This window comes from Bombus pyrosoma, linkage group LG11 (genome assembly GCF_014825855.1).
Source record: "Bombus pyrosoma isolate SC7728 linkage group LG11, ASM1482585v1, whole genome shotgun sequence".
In the NCBI taxonomy this organism is placed as follows: domain Eukaryota; kingdom Metazoa; phylum Arthropoda; class Insecta; order Hymenoptera; family Apidae; genus Bombus; species Bombus pyrosoma.
The window spans coordinates 16,159,831-16,184,212 of NC_057780.1; the positions used below are offsets into that span (position 1 = coordinate 16,159,831).

At 45.4% G+C, this 24,382-nt stretch overlaps 1 protein-coding gene across 1 annotated transcript in view; it reads right to left on the reverse strand.

Moving 5' to 3' along the window:
* Positions 1–6: 6 nt before the first annotated feature.
* Positions 7–24,382, reverse strand: part of LOC122572428 (neurogenic locus protein delta-like) — a 47,363-nt gene continuing 22,987 nt past the window's right edge. Inside the window, exons 4-6 of the mRNA XM_043737372.1 lie at positions 18,699–18,950; positions 10,745–10,805; positions 7–5,190 (exon numbers count right to left, since the gene is read on the reverse strand). Of these exons, the coding sequence (XP_043593307.1) occupies positions 3,168–5,190; positions 10,745–10,805; positions 18,699–18,950 (2,336 nt within the window). The 3' untranslated portion in view covers positions 7–3,167. The remainder of the gene's footprint in view (positions 5,191–10,744; positions 10,806–18,698; positions 18,951–24,382) is intronic.

Below are 24,382 nucleotides of genomic sequence, written 5' to 3' on the forward strand. Positions count from 1 at the left end.
TTAATTGATCGTATCGGACAAGTAGCGTTGTAGCGTGTCAATTCATCGTTATTATCATTATATCAGCAGCATCCTTCATCATCATATTCATCATCGTTTGTTCAGCAGCTTCATCATCCATATAAATAAATAATTATCATCAACCGTGCGATAACAACACATAATCGTCATTTGTTCGCGTTTCCGCGGTCGAAGTGGGCGAGAAATTTTTCAAAGTAAGTATAAAAAAGCTAATTCTTTGTCTATTTAATGGAGGTATGAAAAAGATTTGAATCCAACGATTACAGATTTTATAAACTTCAACCGAAAAATAATTCGAATCCTATCTGAAAAAAGTCGACTTATCGAATTTCTTTGAACCGCTATCGATCGCTCGCAGACTTCGATCTCGAAAACATAACCCGTCTCGTCGTCCGCACTCCGTTGACGACGACGCCGGTTTTTCATTTACATATATATACTTTTATATATATATATATATACTTTCTATATATTTCTTCTTCTATCTATATATTTATATATTCATTTATTTATCCATTTTATTTATCTGTATTTATACATATCGCGAGTAATATTTCACCGTTGTGTGATGTGCCACATCATCGGAGGCGCACGCAGATACGAAAAGGTTTTAAAAGTTGGGCGAAGGAAAGCCGATGGTCGAATATCCCTAGAAAGTTACCAGATTCCTTGAAACATCGTCTAAAGCTCAATTTCACGATTCTAATCATTTCAATTCACTTTATTCAATTTATAAAAATTAACTTTTCAAACATTCTCCGATAGCGAATCTCCTCCATAAGCTTTCCTCTTCCCTTCTTTATTCTTTTTTTTGTTGTAAAGTTTCCTCTTTTTTAATACAAAAAACACGGTTCGAAAGTTCGCTATTCGATCATATGGCTGGTTTCGTGCGTGAATTTTGATTTTAGTCACATTCCACGATCGGGGACGGTGCTCGTCGTTCGGACGAGGCAACTGGAGGGCTCCCGTTCATGGAATTTTCACGACTTCCGGATCGGGTAACGCGTGTTTCTGCCCCAAAGACACGAAATTGGAATTCCTTCGATCTCTCGTCTCTTTGACGTTTCTGTTACCGATACCATGGTACGAACGGATGGTTCAATGTTGAAACGGCTAATTCATAAATTTCAGCGCTCGATCGTCCGGCAAGCCAGGTTTGCCGCGAGAAGCAGGATATCCCAGATTGCCGGACGATGAGTTTGTTCCAACGTTTACTGTACATTGCTATTTTACGCAATTACCAAGGACTCTGCGATCCTGAAGCTGTACCCTCGAAAGCCTCGTTTCAAGATCCACGTGGCACCGTCCCAGAACATATACGATCATTTCTTACGAAATTAGTAACTGACAAAAGAAATAGGGGAACCGATATCGATCGATCGTCGATCAAAAAAAAAAAAGCGTTATCCGAAAGTCTAAAAAAAAGAGAGGAAAGAAATCGGAGAAAAAAAATAAAAAAATCTCACGAAGGGGCAACATCGTTTGAATTCTGATTCGTCGTAAACTTTCTCGCTCGTAACTATATACGCACGGTACATACAAACGCTCTCCTCTCTCTGGTCGTTACTCTGCTTCGTACTCTCTCACAGACTTGCTCGCAACCGAACAGATGGACACACATACATATACATGTATATTTACATATATATACATACTACATATACGAAAGAAGACACGCACGCACGCGCGCACACACGTACCAAAACAGACATACTCTCGATGCATGCACGCTATGTCGCTATCGGTCGCGCACACATATACGAAACGCACACGTAGAATCGCATACATACACAATACACGCGCAATTGTGTACACGCAAAAGTAAGTATCCTCGCGAACGCGTCTCTCGTTAGCCACGAAGGCAAGAGAGAGGGAAAAGTCTTCAGTCACGCGATTCGAAAAAGAACAGAGAAAAGAGAGATTGTGTGTGTGAGAGAGTGAGAGAGAGAGAGTGTGTGTGTGTGTGTGTGTGAGAGAGAGAGAGAGAGGGAGAAAAATAGAAGAAGTAATGGAGAACTATCGGAACAATGATAATGTGATACGATAGAATAATATTAATAATAATAATAATTAGAATAATAATATTAATAATAATAATAATAATAATAGCAAATAGTAATAATAGTAAATAACAATAATAATAAATTAGTTCTGTACAAAGTTTTCGCTTCAAACATGATATATATATAATATTAATACCTAAGGACGAGTCGGACGACGATATTCGCCATCGTCCGCCTCCACAGCATTTCATGTATATATATATTTTCATATATATATATGTATATTTTATCCCCCTGTTGTCGAACTCTTCTCGCTGAAGTCTCCTCCTCTTTGTCTTCGTCGTCTTCTTCTTCGTCATCTTCCGTTTCTTTTTGTTAAAGGACAGTCTCCTCGTCATCATCAACGTCGACGAGGATCGTCCCGCGTGATCATCTGGCGGAACGTCTGCGCGCGAGTCAACTTCTTTCTTTTCTGCCATCGAGAACAACAACGGCAACAGCAGTAACAGCAACAATAGCATAGTGGCTATCGCTACGGCTACCGCGAGCCACCGTCGCCGTCATCGTCATCGCCATCGTCATCGTTGTCGTCATAGTCATCATCATCATCATCATTGTCGTCGTCGACGTCTTCGTCATCGTCGTGGCAAAGTCCGGTGGAACGTTCTCACGCGCGACGTCCTGCGCAACGGGAGGGAGAGAAACAAAGGAATCACGAAGAAACGCGCGCTCGTTCACCCGCTGGCCCATAACGGAGAGCCAAGCGCGGTGCACCACACGCTGATGACTGTGTAACATTCGTGGTGGTTCTCCTCGTGCGTACGTGTACATGCACAAAGGGATATCGCACGCGTGGTTCCTCTGTCGCGTCGGTCGGTGGTTGCGCGCGTACAACAGAGTGCAACGCCAAACGAACGTGAAAAACACAGAGAGAAAACAAGAGTTCTTACAAGAGTTCTTGATTTGTCGCGTGTGAGTCGCACGCGGGGGCATGCACAGCTTATTACCGATCATTACGGAAGAAGGGAAAAAAGTTCGTTTACGAATTATACAAGAGTCCATCTCGTCATCTCGTTCGACCGTGGCTCTGTTTCTCTATACTACTAGAATAACAGTTAAACACTCGTTTAAGAAGAAGAATAACTACACTTCCGTCGCGAGTGTCGCCGCCAGCGACGTGTCGTGTCTATAGTGATCGTCTATAACGTATACTCCACAACCGGTCTCGGCACCACCACCGCCGCCACTACCCGGTGGACCACTGCCCCCTTCCGTGATGGTCGTCGGCCTCTTGAGCAATGCCGCCTCCGCCGCGCAACAGCTGTCCGTCGTCGCGTTACCGGCGAACAGCGACGACCTCTTGGCACTCTCGATCACGCCGACACCGACGCCTATACCGAGACCAAGACCCAGACAGTCCTTCTCCTTTTGGAAGAGGTGGGACGCCCTGTGAGCGGCCGCCTCCGTGTTCAGTTGCTTCGTTGTCCGCGTTCGACCGTCTTGCAGCACCGGTTCTGGCTTGTAACCCGAGCAAGAGCTATCCAGCGTGACGTCCGTTTGAAACGACGAGTCGAGGTCGTCCTGCCTGGCAGACGCGACGTTGTTCACGCTCTTGTTCGCCGTCCATGTGTTCTTGATCATGTGAGCATCCCCGGTACCCAGGGTACACACGCTGCCACCGCCTCCGCCGCTGATCATGCCGCTGCCGCCGCCTCCTAGCAGTCCAACGTTACCGATACCGACAACCCCGGTGCTCCCGGTAGAACCAACTCCGGGTCCACCGCCGACTCCACCCATTACACCGCCGCTTCTTTTGCTCATGCTACTGTGAACAGCGTTTCGTTCGTTCTGTAACCTGGCCTCTTCGTCAGCTTTCGCCTGTTCCCGCTTCTGTCGCCTTTTCATGCACATCACCGCGACTGCGGCTACTAGAATGAACGCTGGAACTGCCGTTGATAGGGTTGCTATCACCACTACGTGTTCCGTGGTCAAGCCAGCGTCTCGTGGCTCCGCGGACGCGGACGCGATATGCCTGGACAGATTTCCCGACCAGTAACTAGCTCCGGATGGTGGTACAGCAGGAACAGCAGCTGCGGTGTTCGAAGGAGCCGGCAAATTGGCCGCTCCACTGCCTACTTCTTCCGAGCAAGTGTCTCCGTGCCAACCCTCCGGGCATTGGCAGAGGAACCCGTTCACTCGGTTCAGACACGTGCCACCGTTTCTACAGGGCGCGCTTCGACACTCGTCCACATCGACGCTACAGTCTTTCCCAGTGAAGCCAGGTTTACACGCGCACCGATAATCGTTCGTCCCCGATATGCACCGGCCACCATTCGCGCACGGTTTTGTCAGACAATAATCCACCTTATCTTGACATAATCGACCAACGTATCCAGGCACGCACTGGCAACGGAACTGATTGACTAGATCCACGCAGGTTCCTCCGTTCAGACAGGGATCGCCTTGGCAGTCGTCGATGTTGGTTTCGCAGCGTTCGCCGGTGAAACCGGCCGGACAAGAGCACCGGAAGCTGTTACCCAGGTCTGTACAGGTGCCACCGTTCGAACATGGATTCGGGGAACACTGGTCGAGCTGGGATTCGCAGTCGTTGCCAGCGTAACCGGGCGGACAGCGGCACACGTAGCCGTGAAGAGAATCGTCCTCGCAGGTGGCTCCGTGATGGCAGGGAGAATCTCGACAGGATCTCGAGCTGATCTCGCAGTGTCGGCCGCGCCAACCGGGTGGACAGGTGCAACGATAATGTTGCCTGGTGGACGACGACGAAGACGACGACGAGGACGAGGAGGACGAGTCTACGGAGCTTTTGATCAGGCTAGAATTGCCGTAGGGCGGGTCCATGGTGCATGATCCACCGTTGAGACAGGGGTTCGAGTCACAGTCCAAAAGAGGCTTCTCGCAGTTAGTGCCGTTGAAGCCTGGCGCGCACGAGCAGGTGTACAAACCCTGGCCGTTAAAGGTGTTAAAGCAGGTGCCGCCGTTCAAGCAGGGCTTGTGATTCGTGCAGTAGTTGAGGTCCTGGTTGCAGAACAGGCCGCCCCAGCCTTCGTCGCAGAGGCACTCCCAGGGTTTCTGGCAGCTACCGTGAAGGCAGCCTGGATATCTCACGCATTGGTCGCAGTATGCTCCCTTCCAACCGTTGTGGCATCTGTAACCGAGACAAGAGAGGATGTTGCTCGTTAGCTCTGTTGATCGGTTTGCCGCTTTTCTTCAATGTTCGACGAACACGGGGAGAAAGTAACCGCGGCTATGCGCGACGGCTAACGGAAGCTTTCCTTTTAACTCAACTATGGATGTAAACGGAGAAACTTTTTAAAGAATGAAGCAACGTGAGAATTAAATTAATTAGAACATCATTTTTTGCAAATGTTACAAGAAGAATTTTTAATGAAACACGAACATCTTTATCTTTCATATCTTTTTCGGGCTACCGTTGGTATAATTTCCTCCGACTGGCGACGATTAGAATCCTCTGAGATTCTTGCTGGAAGACGAATGTCAAAGACCTCGTTAAACTCGTATGAAAAATGATGAAACGCGATAGAGGACGCGCAATAAAGAGGCAGAAGAGATGGGACAAGGAGGAATCCCCGTTTCCAGGTAACCGAGCTTTATACCGGGTGATTCTGTACGAACGCACGGGTTGCTTTATGCAAGCAGTGGAGGTGTAACGAGTAGGAGACTCTAATTACTTGGATCGTTAAATACTAATCGATCCTCGCGGAGACGTAATTTTAGGGAATGTGATAAAAATAAGATGCTACGAAATCATCGTCTATTTCTCACGTCCGATAAAATTAATCGAACTTCCCACGATGTATATCATCGTTGTGGTAGCTTCCCGAATTTCGTTCCAGGAGTCGAGCTAAAAGAAAAAGCTGCCCATAGATATCGTGACCGAAGATTTACACGATCGTTGGTTTTTGGGTAAGAAGTTCCAGGAAAGAGAGCAAGGAGAAAACGCGATGAAGAAAAGGGACAAAGGGAGGAAAAGAAACGGGCGGAACGGTTGAACAGAAAAAGGAAGGCAGTTCGCCGTGACAGAGGATACGCGAAGGTGGGTAAAGGCCGCGGAGATGAAGAAGAAGAAGGCGACGAGGAGGAAGGTAGTATAGAGAGGAGCTGGATCCGCGACACAGGAGGGAGGGAAACGAGGAGGATATGGTGGTCGGCCATTACGTCCAAGGGGGTTATACCGAGGTAGAAAGGACAAAGAGGTTTGGTGAAAAGATAGAATAAGAGCAAGCATTAAAAAGAGACAGGAAGAAATGAAGAGATACGTGCGTACATATATATATACGATATTACGTATAAATACACCTTCCTTCCTTGCGCATTTATATGTACACTAATACAAACATTTACCAACGCAAATTCACATAGAGAAAAGAAACAGAGGAAGAAAGAAAGAAAGAAAGAAAGGAAGGAAGAAAGAAAGATGAAAAGAGAAGAGGAGAAATAGAATGAGCAGGAGGAAAGGGAGAGATAGAGAGAGAGAGAGTGAGACGAAGAGGTTAAGGAAGGAGAAGGAAAAGGAGAGAACCGTCGAGAGAAGGGAGGAAGAACCTTAGCCAAGAGAGACAGGAGAGGAGGTAGAATTCGAAGGAGAGTGGGGAGACGAGTCGTCGAGTTGTGTTCCCACGGTTCGAGTCTCGGCACAGCCGTTCAGTATGCGGGTCAAGGAAAGGTTACGCTCCTCTGTGTGTGCGCGCGCCTTGCTCTGCCCACTAATACCCATCCGCCTCTCTCTCTCTCTTTTTACATTTATATATATAAATATATTATATATATTATATATATATATTTGTTGCATGTATACATGCATATTATATATATGGATATATACATATATATATACATACACACACACATACACATCGAGAAGTAGAGAGAAACAGAGACAAGAGAGATAGCCCCAAAGCCGTCGACGTCGCATGACTGTACCATTAAATCCCATGTATACACTGAGCAACGTAATCGAGAGAGAAAGAAGGAAAGACGGGCAGCAGCTCCGCGAACAGAGTACAGAAGGTAGAACGGAATGAGTCGAACTGTGCCACCATATGTACATATATACGTGTATACACACACACACACACCCATACACATTCACACATACACACGCGCGCGCACACACATAAAAGTACATCATATATATATATATATAAATTCATGAAAGTTTATATATTCGCGCGCGAGCTTAGCCAATGAGATTCTTGGAGCTGTCCTCTCTAGCGAACGAATCTTCTTCCTAGGGCGCGAAACGGATTTCTAATGACCGCGAAGAAACGCAGCTTGCTTTCAGCGGTACCCATACGGAGAAATAATCATATTCTTGATCCTAGTGCTATCGTATTCGAAATTGGAACAATGTACGAAATGACTGAAGTTAGAAAGTCGGTAGAATACCTTCGGGTACTGATACTCGAGGAGTTTAGGTAATCGAGTAATTGCTGGAACGGTGAAGTGAAAGAGGAGAAGTGTGGAGTTTGGGAATCGCACGAATACCGGTACTTAGGCATATTAGCGTGCGTGAATACCGGTATTCGAAAATACCAATGTTCAAGACTATCGATAAGGGTAATTTAAAATAGTGGTATATTCGAGTACCGATATTTAGAAGTATCTCGGTACTCGGTGAAAAAAGAATTGGAGAAATTGCGAATATTATGTAGGTATAAGATTAGGTAGATACGTTTAAAAGAAATAAGGATGGGAAGATCGTAAAATGATGCACGATATGCATCCTCATCGGTATTCAGTTACAATAACACGTACGGCTCCGGCCATGGACTCCGAAATTTCAATGGGACACCGTAGGGCCGCGATTCTTTCACGTATCACGAATGGGGCCAACATCCCACGAGGCTTAAGATGGCAACTGCTTTTAGCGATCGTATCGACTATTTCCACGCATACGGTTACGCAACCAGAAAACAGATTACCCTTTGTCCACGTAATACATTGCTATTTATTCGAAACCTTTCCTCGAAACGTTTGTCAACGTTTGATCGTTGCTATTTTTGCACCATCCATCACTACCTTGGCGCCACAAATATCTTGCGTACTTTATGATCAGTCTGCGGGTGTTTTTATGCGTTTACGAGTCATCTAAATTTCCAGATACATTATAGAATGAAGGTATTAATTCTAGTATTTAGAAGATGAAACTAATGTTCATTTCGCATTCACGCGAAATCTAAATTTATACAAACATCTGTAGCCTGCTTGTAACGTCGCTTTTATATTCTTATCCTTGAGTCCATTTACGATATGTTGCTCTATGAGAATCGCGTCTTATAATTAGGAGAAAATTAATGCAGTTCGATCTTCTTTAAAGTATCCGTAACCAATGAAACTACACTGGAATTCAAAAATCTACAATCGTCGAGAACCTCTACGCCCGTTTCGCAACAGGTTTTCCTTGCACATGAAAACCGATGTTCCGCGTCCGAGAGCGAAGTTACAGCAAAACCCTCAATGTCCCAAAGTATTTTGCACGATATTCAACCAACAATTTATTACAGACGACTGGGTGTATGTTGTTTATTTACGCGTCTACGGTACGCCCATAAATTCCGGATCGTCTGGGACCTTTAAAAGCCGCGTCTCAGCGAACAGTCTGGACGAGTGCCCCGTCTATTTTCGAAAATATTATTTTTCCACGGCTTTATGAGAATTACCCTTGGGAAAGAAAGTGGACGAGAATGGCGGAGGAGAGACACGGATGGAGCTCTCAGGGAACTCGACGGGGACCGACGACTGCGGCTAACGGGACAATTAACCCCAGTCTCGTACAGTAATTAGATGATCGAGTTAACTCTAAACCTTGGGTTAACGTCGCACCGAGATTCGAGTCCCATGCGGAGACAGATCGGAATTATCGCGGAATCTTCATCTGCTCTAACTGCGTTCGTTCTAAATTCGAGTATCGTGATTTTTGACAGCTAAATTGTTGTGTTCCTATGATCGTGAGCCAACGATGCTTCGTGATAACTTCCAATAATAATCTACGATGATCCACAGCAATAAGAAAAATTGGACAAATAACATGCGGAAGCTAAATCGAGTAATCCCATTGACATTGATGTTAGAATTTTTAACGGGCACGAAACTTTCTCCAAACGAATTAATTAAAAGGGAAGATATACGAAGAAATACATAATTCGCGTCGATTCTTGAAAAATGAAACCCTATTCGCGTATTTTTCGATAGCGAAAACGGCGATCGAATTTCACATTCTACGCGTCTCTAGAATCGTCTAAGACTTGAAACTCGAGGGTGAGAAGAGAGGTATTCTTCTCTTCCAGCCGAGAAAAAATTCGCGCGCCAACGAGAACAATAAAGAGTTGCTCGAGGCAGCGGCATATTTATAGAGCAGGATTCTCGACAAATACAGAAATTCCTGAATCGATCTCTGCCCTTAGCCAGCGTGTTCTTTTTTCCACTCGTCGAGTCGAATTAGAAGGTTCAACGACACAATCGCGCGGCTTTCGAAATAGACGAAAATAAAGGGTGGCGTAAACGCGAGAAAAGAAGACGAGAATCGAATAAAAGGACGCGAGAGGGGAAAATTCGTGTTGGTTGCAAAATCGGTTCTCTCGTTACGGCGGAAACAAGCCGGCTGCTTCGAATTCCTGTTCGTTCTCTTCGACCCCCGACGATCATCGTGCACGACGCGCCTCTGACTGTGAAATTACTGGTGAAACAGGAACGAGGGGAATCGCAACACCCGGAAACGAGTTCCGCCGATGATATTCTAATCGCGTACCGATCCTCGAGTCAAGGGAAAATCGAATGGCGCGACCCAATCGCGGAAACTGGTAGCTATGCTAATGGAAATACTTGATTGGATAAGGCGAACAGTTTTCTCAAATTATTTACAACGAATCGAGAATTCCGATATTTTGTAGGTAAAATAGTATTTAGCGATAGGCTATACAGTATAGTTGCTTAGACGATTCGATATGCAATCCACATCGGTATATTCGATATTTTCAATAATCTTGGAACGATATTAGATTGCGAAGGTTTTCATAATTCAATAAATGCAGATGATCGTTAATAACTATTACTGTTTGCCGAGCAGGACCCTAATCTTTAATAAATAATCGACAGATATAACGAAATATAATTGGCAAATGGAAATTCAGGAAACGAAAGGATTATAGCAATAGATAATCGCGCACAGTGTCGTAACGACTTCCTAATAAATAGATAATGTAGAAATTGTAAATGGTAGATAATTAATAAACTGAAATTCGGGAAGAAGATTCGACTATAAATAAACGATTGTAGGCAGAATTTCGATGATTCATTAGAGAAAGGATTCGAAAACGGAACTGAAAATATTCTCACGGTGAGGCAATTAACACGGCTGGATCATCGATCGCGTTAGACTCATTAACGATCGACTTTCGCGGGAAGCTCGTTTATCGAGGCGTCGCGTCGCGTCGTTATTAATGCGGCACGAGTATGATACAACGCGTACAGGTATCGAGTCAGGAATGTAATATCAGTAAGGAAAAAGAAAAAGAAAAGGCGCACGAAGAAGAAGAAGAAGAAGAAGAAGACCGACGACGACGACGACGATGAAGAAGAAGAAGAAGAAGAAGAAGAAGACTAAGTTGGCTACATGTACACATTATCATGAAGGGAAAAGACAGAGAAAGAAAAATGGTAGATTGTATGCGTATACTCACATGCACTCGTCGGGTCGACTGCAGTGTCCGTGCTGCTCGTCGCATCCGGGCAGGCAGCGGGCTGAAACGAGTAAGAAAAAATCCAAAAGGTTAAGGCAACTCTCCGCAAGAGGTCGATCGCGTCCCTCACGACTGCACGAGCGGTACCATACGATGCATCCCGATGCATTCCTCTGCTATAGGTAGTCGGGTACCAGGAGAACTCGATAATTCAACGTGCTACTCTCCTCTCTCTCTCTCTCTCTCTCTCTCTCCTTCTCTGTACAAGGACCCACTGTGTGTCGCTGTTAATCGAATCGTTAAATTGTTCAGAAACTCGAATGGAAAATCGATCCGCTGCTTTTGGGACAGGACAATGCAGGTCAGAGAGGTTGCTTTATCCAGAGAGTAAATTATGCAAAGCAGTTTTCCGTGGAAAATTGATAAAACAGTTTGAACGTTTGAAAGGATTTGGAAAGAACGATCCTTTGATCGTTTGATCTTGAGATTAGACGTTTAGATGGAGAACGGAGGTTAGAGGTTGAAGATCGAAATTTTCCGCGAGATGATAGTATAGTTCCGTTGTAAATTCCTAGTGGATGCACACAGGTGTCGTAATGTCTCGTACTTGCTTCCTCGACCAAAAAGGACCAATTTATAAACACGAACTCTGTATCGCTCACACCTCGAATGTACGATGGAGGGAATCGTCTAATTAAAATTTATGTCATATATACCACGAATCGTTCCCGTTTTCTGGGAATCCTGAATAGGAAAGGAGTCTGACCGCACGATTCCTTGCATAGCTGCACGTAGTAGTGAACGATACGTCGTCGGGTGCTCGCTCGCGCGCGTGCGCTCGCGCTCACACGGTCGCGTCCCACAAGGATGATAAAATTGTGTCACGTGTGACGATTCTTATCTTGCGATCGTGGAAACACCTCTAACGCCCTGTTAATTGACCAATTCCGCCACCTTTCGAAATTATTACGCAAATCTTCCACTTTCCTTGACTCGAAAACAAAACCAAAATGAAGATGAAACAAACTGAATTACAACGATGTCAGAAAATCGCTCAGAAGCCTGATAATTACCTCGTTTCAAACCTTCTGCTGTTCGTTCAGGCATTTCTTATTTTTTTTTCTTTTTTAATGTATTTCTAACTGTATCGTTTGTCTTCTTTAACAATTGACAATTTTTGATAAATTTAGAAAATCACGCGTTGTAACGTTTCATGCGAGTTATGCAAACAAAATAATCCTACATGAAAACATGATTTTAATAAAAAAACGTTGCCAAGAGTACTTGAAACGAAACTTGAAAAATGTAATGTACACAACGTGTTGATACTTTAATTAACGACGTTTCTATATATTGTTCAATTTGATTTCCCCCATACTGGTGACCAAATTCTGATGATAAATTAGAGCAGGACAGGACGGGTACGAGGAGAAAGATCGTCCACATAGCAGCACACGCCAGCAAGGGTAACGAAATTGTGTCACGTGTCGCGCAGTTTATCCAGTCCGCAAATATATCTAAAGTCTTTCAGTTGGCTGCCAGCCACCGGTTCGGTTACGTACGTTCCTCGAGCATATAGATCGCGGATCGCGTCTGCCATACCACCACACCATCTCCTCTGCTCATCTATCGCGTCTGCCATACCACCACACCATCTCCTCTGCTCATCTATCGCGTCTTCAATCGGTTTTATTTCCCGCACACGTGTCTTCCGTCCGCGAAATATTTCAGCAACCTTTGCGTTCTAACTTCTCTGATCTTTACATTTCGCGATGATCCTTCGTACACGTTATACGCCGGCACGCGTTCTCCAAAAACACGTTGCGAAATCTATCTGAAATTCGTTAAGTGGGAGTTGGAGGTCGACGATATTTGTCGAATACAAAAATTACACGATACACTTCGAAATTATTCACAGTGGATTTTTTTATTCGCAGTACAATAAGTATTCGTGGTTAACGATACTTTCGAATACCAAAATTCAACGGCACACTTCGAAATTATGCACAGTCGATTCCCTAATTACTTGGAATAAAATGGAATATAAATAGAAGAAGATGTAACTAGAGAATTTTTCACTAATTCTTCCATTAATTACGATCTCTCATTCGAATGATAAAAATCCACGATCAGATTAAAGTATTCGATCGGTAGAAGTTGGACGAACAGAGACTATATTCTCGTTTGTAAAAATCGAATAGAACGTAAGAGCAAAGTTCTTTCATCGAAAGGATGTTACATAAATGAGAAACCCTCTCTATAGGGTACGTCTTTCTTTTTCCCCAGTCCAGGAGAACGGATAGATCTCAAAAGTATTTTTAAGCTGGATGCTTCCTTCGAAACTGTACGACAAATGTTCCAAATTCCTTAATTATTTGGCGTGCCTTAGAAAAATCGGTCAACTGGAAAGAGAATAAGTCCATCGACCGAATGAAAATAAAAAAAAAAAAAGACAAAAAGAAACAAGGCCAACCTAACCCCACCGAAAGAACATTTCACAGATGAACAATCTTTCATAAAGACGCGTCTTTCTCTAAGCTCACAGAAAGAACATAGAAGTTAAGAGATCGCGAGGTGAAAACAAGCTGGACAAAAGATCTGCGAAGAACTCGGTCGGCTAGTGTCTTCCTGAATGAAGGGGTTGAAGGTGGTTCGTCTGGATAAAGGAGAGAAGGTGAACCCTGTGGCAGAGCGTGTGGGGGCCACTGAGAGAACAGGAGAGGGCCGATGGGCCGCGTGACCTTGGCACCGAGCGCAACGGCCCACGAAGGCGGCTCTCGATGGAGCTCGCCAGTCTCGACGCGCTAAGGAGCGTATGGTATTTATAGAGTGGAGAACCGTGAGGAACGAGTCTCGAGTTTGGTTGCTGGATCCCGCGGGACGACGAAAGGAACGGGCAAATCGCACAGATTCTACCGGCCCTTGCAAAAAGAATTCAAAAGCAGGACTGGAAAGAGAGGAGGGGAGGGGGGAGAGAGAGGGAGAGAAAGAGAGGAGGATTGACTTTGGTGAAAACCGACTGTTCCTGAATTAAACCCTGGGATTACGGCAACGTCTGATGCCGAGTTTAAACTTGGATAGACTATGTTGTGGCATTGGTGTGTGGTAACGTTTCGCGAAGTATGTATCATCCTCAGCTGATCGGAGAGAATTGGTAGAGTTGCTTAAGGTGTTAATTAAATTTGAATCAAGTGTCAGTAAGGAAAAAATTTCATCTTTCAACTATACTTACATAATATATATTTTATTTGTCTCTCTATAAAATGCACTGCTGTAACGATAAAGGTAATACTAAATTGGAAGGATAAACGTTTGAAAATTTGTGGCCGACAGTCTATATGGTAGTATGCCGAAGAAATAGAGCACAGGAAACAGCGTAAACATGGCTGAAAGCGTCCTAGATTCGCAGGTACCATTCGGCCAGACATTGACAATAGACTCGTGGCCCTCAGCTGATGAAAGAGCCGCGAGGAGACCGCAACCTGCGCCACGCAACGGATCCTTCTGGCGAAGAACATTGACAACAACCGCGTTCCACCTTTCCTTCCACGTAAAGACACCGTGAAACGCTTCGAAAACGATATTGTTCTATTTAAACGTCCACAAGCCTGTAGCCGTACTTTCGCCCCCCTAAATGAATTTTACGACTCGTGTCCAACGTACGTATCGATTTTTCTCCGGTCTCCGACTGTTAACCGGCGCGGCGTTGTTTCGTGCCTGACCTTTCGTGGAACAGCGACAATGAGTTTCAATCGAACATTCTCCCCCCAATCTACCTCTGCCTACCTACGGCGCTAAACAGGACTATTGCTCTATAGAAAGTTATACACAGAGCCGAAGAAAGCATCGAAGGAAAATCCAGGAAATGCTGGCACAGGTAGCTCCATCGGATCTGTTCAATAAGAAAGAGAGACAAGAAGAAGAAGAAGAAGAAGAAGAAGAGTGACGGGGACCAATGGCCAGGGGAGGGGTTGAAATGGAAGCGGACTGTGAACGTGAGGCCGGTGCAGCTGTTGGTTAAAGCACCGACCTCTGTGCAGCTGTCAGGGGCCCACTCGGCCTCTTTCGGCGTAGTTCGCCCGCTCGTGTTGCAGCTGCCTCTGCAACAACCCCTGTAATACGTCCAGGCACCCCCGAAAATGCGCCCGGCTGCCAGCCACCCTATCCTTCCGCTACCCCTAGCCTCGTTAACCCGTTTTACAGGACGATCGGCTATATACAGTGTTATAGCATGCTCGAGGGACTGGTTTTTGTGCGCCGGCCTTTCTTCTCCTTTTGCGTGTCTCCAACGATTAACCGTTTATGTCAGTGTGTTTTTCTGCTGCTCCGATGGGTCAGCCCTTGTTTGAATTTTATTTTACGTTTTACCTTACGGAAACTGGAATTGAGGAAGGTTAATGGATAAATTGAATTGCAAGCCGATGTATTTTGCTTTTTCTTCTTCCTTTCTTTCTTTCTTTCTTTTTTCTTTTTTTTTTTCTCTTTGATGAATTTACCAGGTTGATTGGAATTCAAATGGAAGCTTCGCTCCCAACTTTTCGACGTCAATTACGTTCGATGGATTTCAAAGAGCAATAGAGAGATTGGATCGAAAGTAAGTGGAAGAATGTAGCAGGATTAACGGACAGATAAAATCGAAAAGATAATTGCCCAAAGGGGGGTCGTCACATTTTTCTGCCCACGGGTGGTAGACATTTTTTTACAGAAAGCGGCACACCGGGTCAGCTGAGCAAACGCGCTGAGTACACAGCCGCTAGGACACGATACACGCGTGGTACTCTTGCCATTTCTAGAAACCGAACCTCGATGGCTTCCATTGCTTTTTGTACCGTTCTCACGAAACTTGTTTGCCAGGCAAATTCAATTTCAATATATTTTTCAACACATCTATTATTTATCTTCTTGCTAATTCGTTGCATATATTAGCGAAAATAAACGAAGGAAGGAAGTGTTACGCGCCGATAACTGTGAATCTCATGCAAAAAGACACTTGGAACAATGACAAGACGATCGAGCAAAGAGTGTCACATACATTACGTGGCGATTAATCGTAGTCGATCTGTTTCCCCGTCGCCAGACCTCGCACGCGTCCACGGGACCAGAACTCGCATTAAATCGCAACAATGGCCCATTCTCATCGCGTCGAGGGGGCGGCGGCGGTGCAGGAGGAACAGGAAGGCGGCGAAAATCCTGGAAACGGTGGCGTGGGCGTGAGCTTGGCCGCACACGTGAGAAAAGATCGGCCTGCGATCGCAACGAGAGGCAACCGTGTGGTCGTCGGCGTTTTTCGCCGTCTATCAGAGACAGGGACGGCACTCGACAGAGACTGACTTTCCTTCGCGAAACTCAACGCACGAACAGACGATTCCACGAATGGCCGGGAATGTCACGAAATGAAGAGTAAGTAGTCTATTAGTAATCAATGCGCGGAGAAACTTTGTCGAGCGCCGGTGCTCGACGACGAGTGCAACGACCGATCGACGACGGCCACGAGAACACACCCGGAGACCCTGTCGACGACTTTGACTCTTCCTCTCGTCGATCGTTACAAGAGGATTATCGAATCGCAGGGAGGATGATTAAGGGAAGATCGACGCAAGTTTACAGGTGTTTCGAAGATTCGAAACTCGCAAGAGTTTGTAATTTTGTGTGGTTTTATTTGGTTTTCGTGCGTTTATGTATGGTTGTATTTGAACTTGGCAGAAATAGGTACAATTAGGTCTGTACCCAACTGCCTCTGTGAACAAATTTCAAAATCTTTCATGGATTTAAAAGTTTAGGGAGCGTTGGTCAGTTTCAGTTCATCGCAAAGTCGAGGTTACCATTTGACATAAACGTTGGCAGGAGAAAAATTCTCATAAAATCGTGGCAGGTTTGTCGATGTTCGATCTTAGAATCGACATAATCTACAGTTCGATTTGAACGATTACAAATATGTAACAACGTCTTAATGACTGGATGGATCACGAGATCGTTTATAGGATCGTTTAGACTGGCGATTGTGGCGAAATTCGCGAATACCATTGCCCTGACAGCGAGTTGACTCGAATGTTGGACGCGGACGGGAATGCGATGACTTGGCACGCTGGCAAAGGAAGCAAAATAAGATCGAGATCTCGGATGCCATCGTCGAGGGAGAGAAAAAGGCCTCCCGCGCGAGCTCTTTCGCGCGCGGATCTTGCGAAACCGAGTGCATTCAAATCCATCCTTCCGACACTCCTGCAAACCATCGACCGACAAACCAAAGAAACGAGACAAGAAAAAAAAAAAGCTAAAAAGAAATGCGGTGAAACAAAGGAGAGAAAGCGCAAGAACGATCGAAACGATCGAAGACAAAACGGAAGAGAAGGTTTGGAAGGTCCTCGCACCAGCTGCACCACGTAACCTGCTCGTCGTAAACTAGAAGCATCGAGAGGCAAGCACAGCGACAGCTACGTGGCGATCCAGTCGTCCCGTTCCAGTCTCATCCGCGTGCACACCCACACGTCTATGCGGGTGAGACGAGCCTCCAACACGGTGAGAGACTGAAAGAGCCACACACGATGGAGGAGTTTCCATCCACACATCAACGATTATCCTGAACGTGCACGAGGTGCACGTGGAATGTAGACACCGAGAGCTACACGTATATACATACACGTACAGATTAATCCTGAGAAGCTCGAGAGAGGAGAGCTCAGGTACGCGAGAACGAGCGACAAGGAGGATGCTGGATACAGAAGACGAACTCGAACACGACCAGAAGAGAGAATATACTCATGTACATACACACACGTATACATATGAAGAGAAAGAGAGAGAGAGAGAGGAAAAAAGAGAAAGAAAGGAGAGGAGGAGACACGTATATACACACAGAGAGACGGATAGACAGCAGATACGGATATAACAAGGGAGTGGAGGGGGAGGGGAGAAAAGGAGAAAGAGAGAGAGAGAGAGAAAGAGAGAGGAATAGAGAGGTGCACGGGGTACAAAGCGGGGCCAGAGCAGAAAGAGAAGGCTCTCTCTTTCTGGTATGTGTGCGGCGCGCGCGCGAGCCGAGCGTGGGAAGCTGCTGCACGCTCGGACCCGACACTGCACCGACACTGCACCGGGCCTCTCCTTCGTGGACTCTCGTCGAGTTTGTCGAGTTTCGTGCTACGAACGAGAATAGAGAGAACGCTATATACCGGCCGGCGCAGACTAACGTCCTGGAGTGAATGTTATATAAGCGTTGAGAGGCGAGCTGACTAGCCTCTCCGGATGGATTCTACGCGAATTTTCTGAAAATTATACTTGGCTCTTTCTACCTTCTTTCATACACCGCTGTTGAAACGCTTTAGAAGCGAAATATTTGGAAATATTACACAATACGAAGCGATGCGTTTGTTTTTATCGGCTGGCAAATTTGTATATTCTCTAAATTAACGCAATCTCTCGATAATGTAATTTGTCATTTTATTGTAATCGTTGATCGATATATGAAATTCGATCAACGTGACTATTAAAAGCGTGGTACAATTATAACGACCACTTTCGTTACCATTGACACGACACTTGGAATTCTACAAACTCTTCCCCTGACTGCCTGCTCGCATAATTTCCCACGTCATTTAACCCTGTTACAGAAATCACGTTGCTCGTCCTTTTCGCGGTGTCATCAGAACAAGCACGGAAGAAAATCCTAAATTCGACAGCCTCTCCGATTACCAGTGAACAGTATAAATTACGCGGCGGTGAGGACGCGAGACACAGAGCCGGACGGGGCAAGGGATGAACAGAGAGACGAGGAGAGTCACGGAGAGAAGAAGAAAGAGAACGTCAGAGAGGATCGTCTCTGTAATTTCATACACGGAATTCCTACAAAAGGAGGGATGTCACGCGCGGTGCAGTCGCGATGGGAAGCGTGGGAGTGCACGCATATTACGTGTACGATAATAGGCGCTGCAAGGAGAAAATAAAAAGAGAGTAGACTTACGTGTATTGCAGTAGTCACCCTTCCATCCAGAGAGGCAGACGCGCTCTCCGGACGGGCTGCAGCTGTAATGACCGAAATTGTCGTCCCTCGGCCTGCACAGGTTTTCACAACCCTTTCCATAATAGTGCGCCACGCAGGTCACCCTATATTCGTACACCATCTTCGCGTGTGCGCTTCTGTATTCGTCCTCGGTCCAATTCGGCCCGACGTCCAGCCACTTTTGCGTCGTCAGCCTGGTTATCAATACTTTTTCTGGAAATTAAGAAAATTGTCTGCGTTAAAATTTTGTGATATTTCCTTCTACCTTTGTTATTTCCGGAGCACTGGCAAATGTAAATTCTTTCACTGGGTTAATTGCTATTAAAAAACACTATTAAGGTCTCGTCGCATCTTTGCCTTTCTACGCTATGAAACTGTCTTAAAATATTTTTATTCTCTTTCCCAGTCTTTTCTTATACGAAGCAATAATCTTGTCTACAGTACGACAATGCTGCTTTCCCAGCAGATCAATTAACCTCGCTGTAATTCAACTGGATTTGCCAAGAGATTCGCTCCGATTGATACGATACAATTAACTGCCCCGTTTGCCCGGCTGAAATCAATTCCAATTTACCACCCATTGATTTCGACACGTCCGCGATGTCCCACGTGTCGTCGTTTCCCCCAGAAACATCCCCAACAATACCACCTATCGTTCTATACTCTCACGCTCTATACGATCGACCAACCCCCCACCTATACAATTACTACGACGATTCTTCAACGCGACAAATTTCACGCGTCAAAATCTCGCTGACCGACGTGACACTAAATCGAAAGCGTATTCAAAAATCTAGCGTGAAAGACGCCGATGGTAACAACGCGATCGATACGATAAAAGTCTGAAATTTGACGCTTCTAAGTTTCATAAATCAGCACGAACCGACCTCAAAAGAGTACTAAAAGATCGATCGCTGGTGATCATCATCGTCTTGGCGCATCTCGATCGATCAATCGTCCACGGCAGAGGGAGGGAGAGAGTGCGGCACGAAACGCGAAAAGTAATTAAGCATGTCCATCGGTAGGGTAGAAAAAGAGAGAGAGAGAGAGAGCTCGCGCGAAGGAGAAAGAGAGAGACAGAGAGACAGAGGAGCAGCGAGGTGGTGGTGCTGCGCCCAATGATGCGATCGAAGTGCATCGGCCTCCGGCGAGAGAGACAGAGAGAGTAAGAGAGAGGGCAGACCGGACGTTCGTCCGCTATTGCTACTCCGCCGGCGGCACGCATCCGGCACAAAGAGAGTAAGCGTATACCACCACGTTGTGGCTCTGGGAAAGAGGCGTTCTTCTTTTCTTCTTCCTTCTCTTCTACACCGCCACCACACAAACTACTACCCTCTTCCTTTCCTATGTATCTCCACCTCTTCTACTTCTCCTGGCTGCCTCCTTCTTCTTCTTCTTCCTTCTACCATTGCCTACCTGTTTTCGCAACAGAGTAAAAGTAGAAGGAGGAAGAAGAAGAGCACACACGGTTCGGGCTTCCTACTAAACGTATTATCGTAATGGGGCAACAGATTAGGAGGGCTCGTCCATCTTTCTCTCTCGTTCAAGCGTCGATCAGGTGTGCCCTACCGAAAAAGCTGCGTCTCACGATGCACACAGGGTCCACGATGCGAGCCTGAGACTGGGCCAGTTCATGATGTTCGTGTGAGAGACTCATGGCACGGGCAAATGGGTCGAGTAGTATACATCGGCCGTGCTGTATGGTTACGTTGTGGTCGGTAGCGTAAGGAAGAGTTAAGTGGTCAGCCTCCATGTTCCTGTTCTTTTTTATCCTTTTCTTTCTTTTCTTTTCGTTCTAGGTTTCGGTTCCCTTCGGGGCCTCCGTGATGAACCTAATGAACGGTTCACCGGAGCAGTCTCGCGATCGCCAGGGGTCTATTTTTGAAACTTGGTTGAATTTCGAGGGCCCCCATTTTCCTTTTTTTACTTTGCGGCAGTAATCGCCAGCGAAAACTCGCGAGTAGAAATTGGGCGAAAACAGAGTTTTGGTATAGTCGAGGGAAGCATAGGTTTCGAGATGCGTTCGAGGTGTTTTCGAGATACAAAAAGCAATTGTTTCGTGAAGGATGAAACGCGAGGCGCGATCGTAAGAAGATCGCGCGCTTCGAATCAGCCGACCAACGATTTCGCGACGCCTGTTTGAAGCTACGGAAAACCGTGACCATATCGCGCGGCGACAACCGGCAGAAAACGGACCTTTCGTTACGCTATCGAGTCTGACCGGAATTACAAAGTCCACATGTACTGTACAGCCTATTTCACCCGAGCACGTACTTTCAATATTTTTGCGCATTTCAATTTCTCATAAACGTCTGAATACTTGACGAATACAAGAGGCGAGACAGTAAGTCGACGAAAAAAGCAAACTACCAAAAGTGAGATTTCTCGCGACTAGAGATCTCGGTGGGAACGTAAATATATATTATTCTCGAGTAAAATACACAGCGCATCGCCTAACTAAACATACTCGTACAACGTTTGTAAAGCAAACATATATCTCAAATTATTAATAAATAATCGACGGAACAGATAAATCGAAGCAGGGAAGGGAATCGACGAAGAAAAGAGCAGAGAAGTTAAAAAAAGAAAAAACGAAGGAAGATAAAAAGAAGAGTAGAAATAAAAGGACGAAACGCAGGATTCGCCGATGGCGTGCCCGGCAATACTTAAACAGGATACCCAGGACCCTCTGTTCCCAGAAGGGAAGTAACGTTTCGCTGTCGGCGAAACGGGAGTCGAGGGAGAAGCAGTTTACCGAGCCTATCTTCCCAGGTGATGCTGTTACGAGTTCTGAAAACGCCGATGTTCGCACGCCACCACCGCAGATGGACGTGTGTACGCGCGATCGACTTCGTTTCGTCGTCCTTCGTCTTCGGCATCGATTCGCACGGCACGATGCTTCCATCTTTTTCCACCGCTTCTTCTCCATCGAGCCTCTATATACCTTTTATTCGTGTGCTTTTCGGATGAATCGGTATTTTTTCCTAACGGCTAGACATAGATACAGGAGGATATAAAAGGGGAAAGAACGGTTCTTAAGCGGTCTGTTTACGTTGAAAAATCGTATCAAGAAACTGATTTCCTGGCTGTTCGTTAACGAGAAACTCCCTATTGTTTCCTGTGTCTATGCGTGTGGATTTTGCTCATGCATTAAACATTCTACCATTAAAACGGAATTATTCATGTTCGCGTATAGGCGAATCGTTTATGTTCGCGACTAATGTCGGATGCGAATCAACAGAACGCAATGAAAATCGTAGTGAAATGAGGGCTTTAATAACGATGTTCCAAAAGCGTTCTATGTTCTATGAAACTATATGTACTTGAGAATTTCTTCGACAATTTCAAACGTCTTATTTGTATCGGGATGGACAGATCGATGAGCTTGTTGTATGATAATTTCATATCACTCGAATAATACGGCAGAGAATCTTCAAACAAATCCAGCGTGTCTCGCGTAAATTCCTCCTCTTAAACGATGTTTTTGCTTAAACCCCTTCTTTCCCTTTTCGTTATTGAGGTTTCCAAGATTGATTATCAAGCGACGATCTTAAGATCGTCTGTACGATACATTGGGTTGGCAACTAAGTGATTGCGGATTTGCCAATACCACCTAATGACAAAATCCGCAATCGCTTAGTTGCTAACCCAATATATCCCGCGTTACAGATTCTGTCGATCTTTTAGGAATTTAAGCTTACGAAGAAAGTGAAAAAAAAGAGAAAAAAAGATACAGCGTAAATAAAAAAAAAGTCCGAATTCGCGTGAAAAGAGATGATAAATGTGACTGAAAATACATGTTAATCTAAGACACCGGTGAAGAGGTCGATCATTCGCTCGTGACCAGTCTTAGCGCGACTTCCTTCTCGACGTGAACGCGTTATTCCGGGAGAAAACGCTTGGCAGTCGTTCCTCCAGTGTGGAACGGCTGCGTGCACGCCTGCGTGTGCACCTGTAAAACGCCCGGTGAACTCGAGGCCAGGCCGATTCAAGGTATTCATTAACGACGCGGCGGCAGCGCCGCGAGTAGCCAGACATTTTCTATTGTTCATTCAGAAACGAGCGGTCGTCGAAGGATAGCCCCGAGCTGGCAGGTAGCCAGATGCATTACTCAACCACCGTGGCTCCTCTATCGCGGAAAAAACTCTCGTAACCTGGATCATTGTGTCGCGAATAGTTAGCATCTTCGAACGACATCGTTCCACTGGTCGCCACATATCGCCAGGAATAAATCATACGCGGTATATGTCTTTATACAGAACATGTTTATTTGTTGTTTTTACAGATCAATTAATCGTGTCAAATTGTAGGCTTGTAAGCTGAGACGAGCTTTGGTTACTGCGCCGCCTTTGACGATCCGTATCGCCATTTCACTGTGGTCTCGCGAGTTACAGGTTTTACGTTGTGATATCGAGAAGACCGACAACTTATGGTTACGTACATTAGCATTCGTAACTGGACGCTTTGATCGATTAGTAGAGTAGCATGGATTTTATCATATATATAAGTGTATCAAGTAAATATCACAGTGTGTATAAGCGAGTAATTAAAGGTAACAGATTATTAGCTGTTATTTTCTTATAAATGTAAATTCGCTTAACTTAAGTCGTAGCTTTCAAATATAACTCAAGGGCTTGCGGTCGGTTTCCACCCTTCGATCGACACCCTCTGTCAAACCACACATACAGAACTAATAAGTCATCCGCCTCTACGAACCCGGACTAAATTTATGATTTATGAATGAAACGCGGTAAGAACCCTTCGTCAACGTTGAGCTGTTCAAATTAGCACGGGAATTGGAGAGCTAAGCAAATACGAAAATTTAATATGATATAATTTTGTGCCACTAACGAGTCTCGTTTACCTCAAATTAACGCGACAAAAAACTGTACAAAAGCAACAAGAAAAGAAAAGCTTCAAAAAAGGGATGTACATACAACTGTACGAAAGATAAGAGAAAAGGCACTTAACGATTAATTTGCAGCCGATAAAACATCTTAATACAGCTTTGTTACCAACTGACGAGGCAAGCAGATACGCATGCAGGTTGATTTTTCGATATCTCATCGTCGATTCAACGAATTACGGGGTTCCGGGAACAAGCCAGGCCAGTTCTGTGTTATCACGGCGGGTACATGCGCGCGACAGCGGACCAATTACTCCGCTCGCTCATTATCGTTCGGCTGTGGAATGGCAGGTGCGCCGCGAGGAACGCGCACGGCGTGCACAGTGCACACGCGGCCGCGTGCACACGGCGTGTCCCCTGTCCCGACAGGAGCAAAAGGGAAAAGCGATGGAGAGCGGTTGACAATCGACGATGACGTAAGCCATCTCCTCTCTGCTCGCTATACCCGAGTTCCCGTTCAAGCTGCTCTGTACACACTGCCACACCGCAAAACCGTCGTAAATCCAGCCGCGTCTCGTTTCGTTTAACGAACCGCGTTACCGCAAACGAGACCTCTCTGCTGATTCTCTTCTGGCTGCTGCCTCACTCACGCCTTTTCGTTCAATAAACGAGAGGAGAAACGGAGACTCGTGTTACCAAAATCAGTGTTTTGGGGGGATTTAATCTTCTAAAGATCACGAGAGAATATAAATTCTATCATATTGAGACGATATGTCTTAAGGAAACTTTTAGAGAAACT